Source organism: Montipora capricornis, chromosome 6 (genome assembly GCF_036669925.1).
Source record: "Montipora capricornis isolate CH-2021 chromosome 6, ASM3666992v2, whole genome shotgun sequence".
Taxonomy (NCBI): Eukaryota; Metazoa; Cnidaria; class Anthozoa; order Scleractinia; family Acroporidae; genus Montipora; species Montipora capricornis.
This window is the reverse complement of record NC_090888.1, coordinates 56,786,060-56,788,559: the sequence shown is the minus strand read 5'-3', so window position 1 is coordinate 56,788,559 and position 2,500 is coordinate 56,786,060. Positions and strand designations below refer to the sequence as shown.

The 2,500-nt window shown below is 38.2% G+C and overlaps 1 protein-coding gene across 1 annotated transcript in view; it reads left to right on the top strand.

Moving 5' to 3' along the window:
- LOC138052580 (intersectin-1-like) overlaps window positions 1-2,500 on the top strand; it is an 82,688-nt gene that overhangs the window by 23,548 nt on the left and 56,640 nt on the right. The window contains exon 15 of the mRNA XM_068899116.1: window positions 889-1,170. Within this exon, the coding sequence (XP_068755217.1) occupies window positions 889-1,170 (282 nt within the window). The remainder of the gene's footprint in view (window positions 1-888; window positions 1,171-2,500) is intronic.

The window sequence follows — 2,500 nt, the reverse complement described above, 5'->3', positions numbered from 1 at the left end:
AGTGTTGAAGTTAACAATAATGAATTTGCCGCAGTTGAGCATTTTCCCATGTTTTGAATATCTGTGGCTTTTACAAAAAATTGCCAGAGAGGAAAAGTCAATGTCACAAAAATGTATCCGACGATGGATTTTGAAAATGCGACGAAAAAAACCCCCAGACTTCCACAAAAGACACAGGCATACACTTACAACTATGGGATACTCAAGCTCCAACGCCATGTGATTGCATCTCAACACGCGTGCATTTAATCGTAGGGGGTTTCCTAATGGGTAACCAAACATTTATCAGGGCAACCAAATTTACGGGTTTAGTCGCCCAGCTTTTGAAACAGGGGCAACCTGGATTTTTTTAAAATTTCAAGCACTGGTTTTTGTAATTTACAGGGCTCGAAATTTACGAAAAAATCCAGTCATTATTTTGCAACAAGATACAAAAATTTTAGTCGCAATTTCGCAAAATTGTCACGCTGCATTGTGTTGTCAGCGGTTTAGCAAAACAAAATATGACCCTGGAATACTTGTGTGTAGACCACTAAAAATGGGGAATGATCAAAGAATGGAGTTGTGTACGTAACATCGCAGCTAAATTACGCAACAATTACGCTATCTTCAGATTGAAAGAAAATGCACAGCGAGAAACAAAATAATTTTATTTCTTTATTTATTAATTTTTAGCAAAGGTAGCAGCAAAGTGGCAACTGCTAACCCTTTTGTTTTTCAAAAGAGCAAAGGTGAAAACAAGTTGCAAATTTGCGACTTCTCCAGATATTTTAGTCGCAATTTCAAGCACTGAATTAGCAGTAGTTTGTCACAAGCTAAACCTTTGTACTCATGGACATGGCTCTGTGTTTTATTGTTGAAAATTATTAATTTTTATCCTTTACTAAGATTGATCCAGATGGCAGAACACCTCCACCAGGCTGGCTTTTTGGTGAAGTCAATGGCAAGAAGGGCCTTTTTCCAGAAAACTATGTGGAAAAGATTACAGAAGATGAGGCCATAGGTGCTAAGCAAGAAAGCATCACTTTTCCAGTTTCAGAAAGCTCCTCAAACGTCAAGTCTCTTGCAGCTGCTTTAAGCATGCAGTTTACTTCTGGAGGCTTGCTGGGAGGGTCATCTGTGTCCAGCCAGAATTCTTCTGTAACAAGTACAACTGTTTCCACCGCAGATGTGAGTATTTGAAAGCATGTTGTAAATTATTTAGAGGCCACATCTTGGCGGCTTTAGCTGTTCAGTGTGGACTTGAAGCAGTGAAATCACTCCAGTTGTAACGGCTAAAAGGAACATACAGTTGCATGGTTTGGTGTAATTTGTATCCAAATGGCACCAGAAAATGTTAGTTTTTATTACCCTTAAAGGGCTTTAGCCTTTGCACATGTCATGCTCATTATTTTTTTCAAGGGCAACGGACACAGTAAGCATGCATACTTTATGAGGAAACAATTAGGTATTCTACTTGTCAAGTGGAATATTTTTCATGCTCCATCAACAAGCATGTATTCTAAAAGTGCAAGTACTGTTAGTGCTGTACATGATGTGTTTACAGTAGCCTATTGATTGAATTGTTCATGCACTTGTCTGAGTTTAAAACATGTTGGTGTTTGGGCTTGAAGGCTTCAGTTATGGCTTAGCTAGCTTTTTCATGTGGCAGGATTAATATGTGTGAGAGCATGTAACAGCAACAAAGTACTCTTGGCATTATTATTTTGCACAATCCTGCACAGGCCATAAAATCCTGTCAGCTACAAAGTACCTTATAACAAAATGACATGTGTCTTCAGCTTTTACTTTACAAGGACATGGATACTGTAGATGTACATGTATACAGTTCAATCTTAGCCTTATGATTAAACTGTCCATGCACCACTCTGAGCTTTTAGAATGTTGATGCTGGCATTTATGAAGGCTGCTGTCTGACACCAACAGCTATTAGTGTGCCTAGTCAGCAGGATTAATGTGCTTCAGAGAAAGCAGAAGGAAGAAAATCGCTCCAAGCTCCTACTTATTGCACAACTCACGCATGCCAATAATTCTGCCAGCTACACTGTATGCATAACCCTAACAACAAAAAGGATCTGTTTTATCTGGTGATGGAAAAGAAAAAATAGTTTGATTTGTTTCATAGTTATATACATGTAAGGGGACTTGTTGTACTGAAGCTGTTTAATATTATTGTTTCAACTGAATTCCTTTGCATTAAGGAGAAAAAATGCTAAGGTTATTCATGAGCAGCACTTATGATAAAACAATAGAGTTCGTGTTTGCGGGCATAAGTATGTTTTGGGCCTGACTCAGACTCATCTTAGCCCGAGCCATTTGGCGGAGGTTAGAATGAGCTCTGAGAAGGGCCCAAATCATATTTATGCCCAAGAAACATAAACTGTATTACTATTATTATCACTTTGGAGGGCATTGAGAAAAAATACTTTAAGAAAAAGACACAACAACAGTCTGAACAATCACGTGAGTGTTTACAAGTTGAATGGCTTTTTATCTTCTC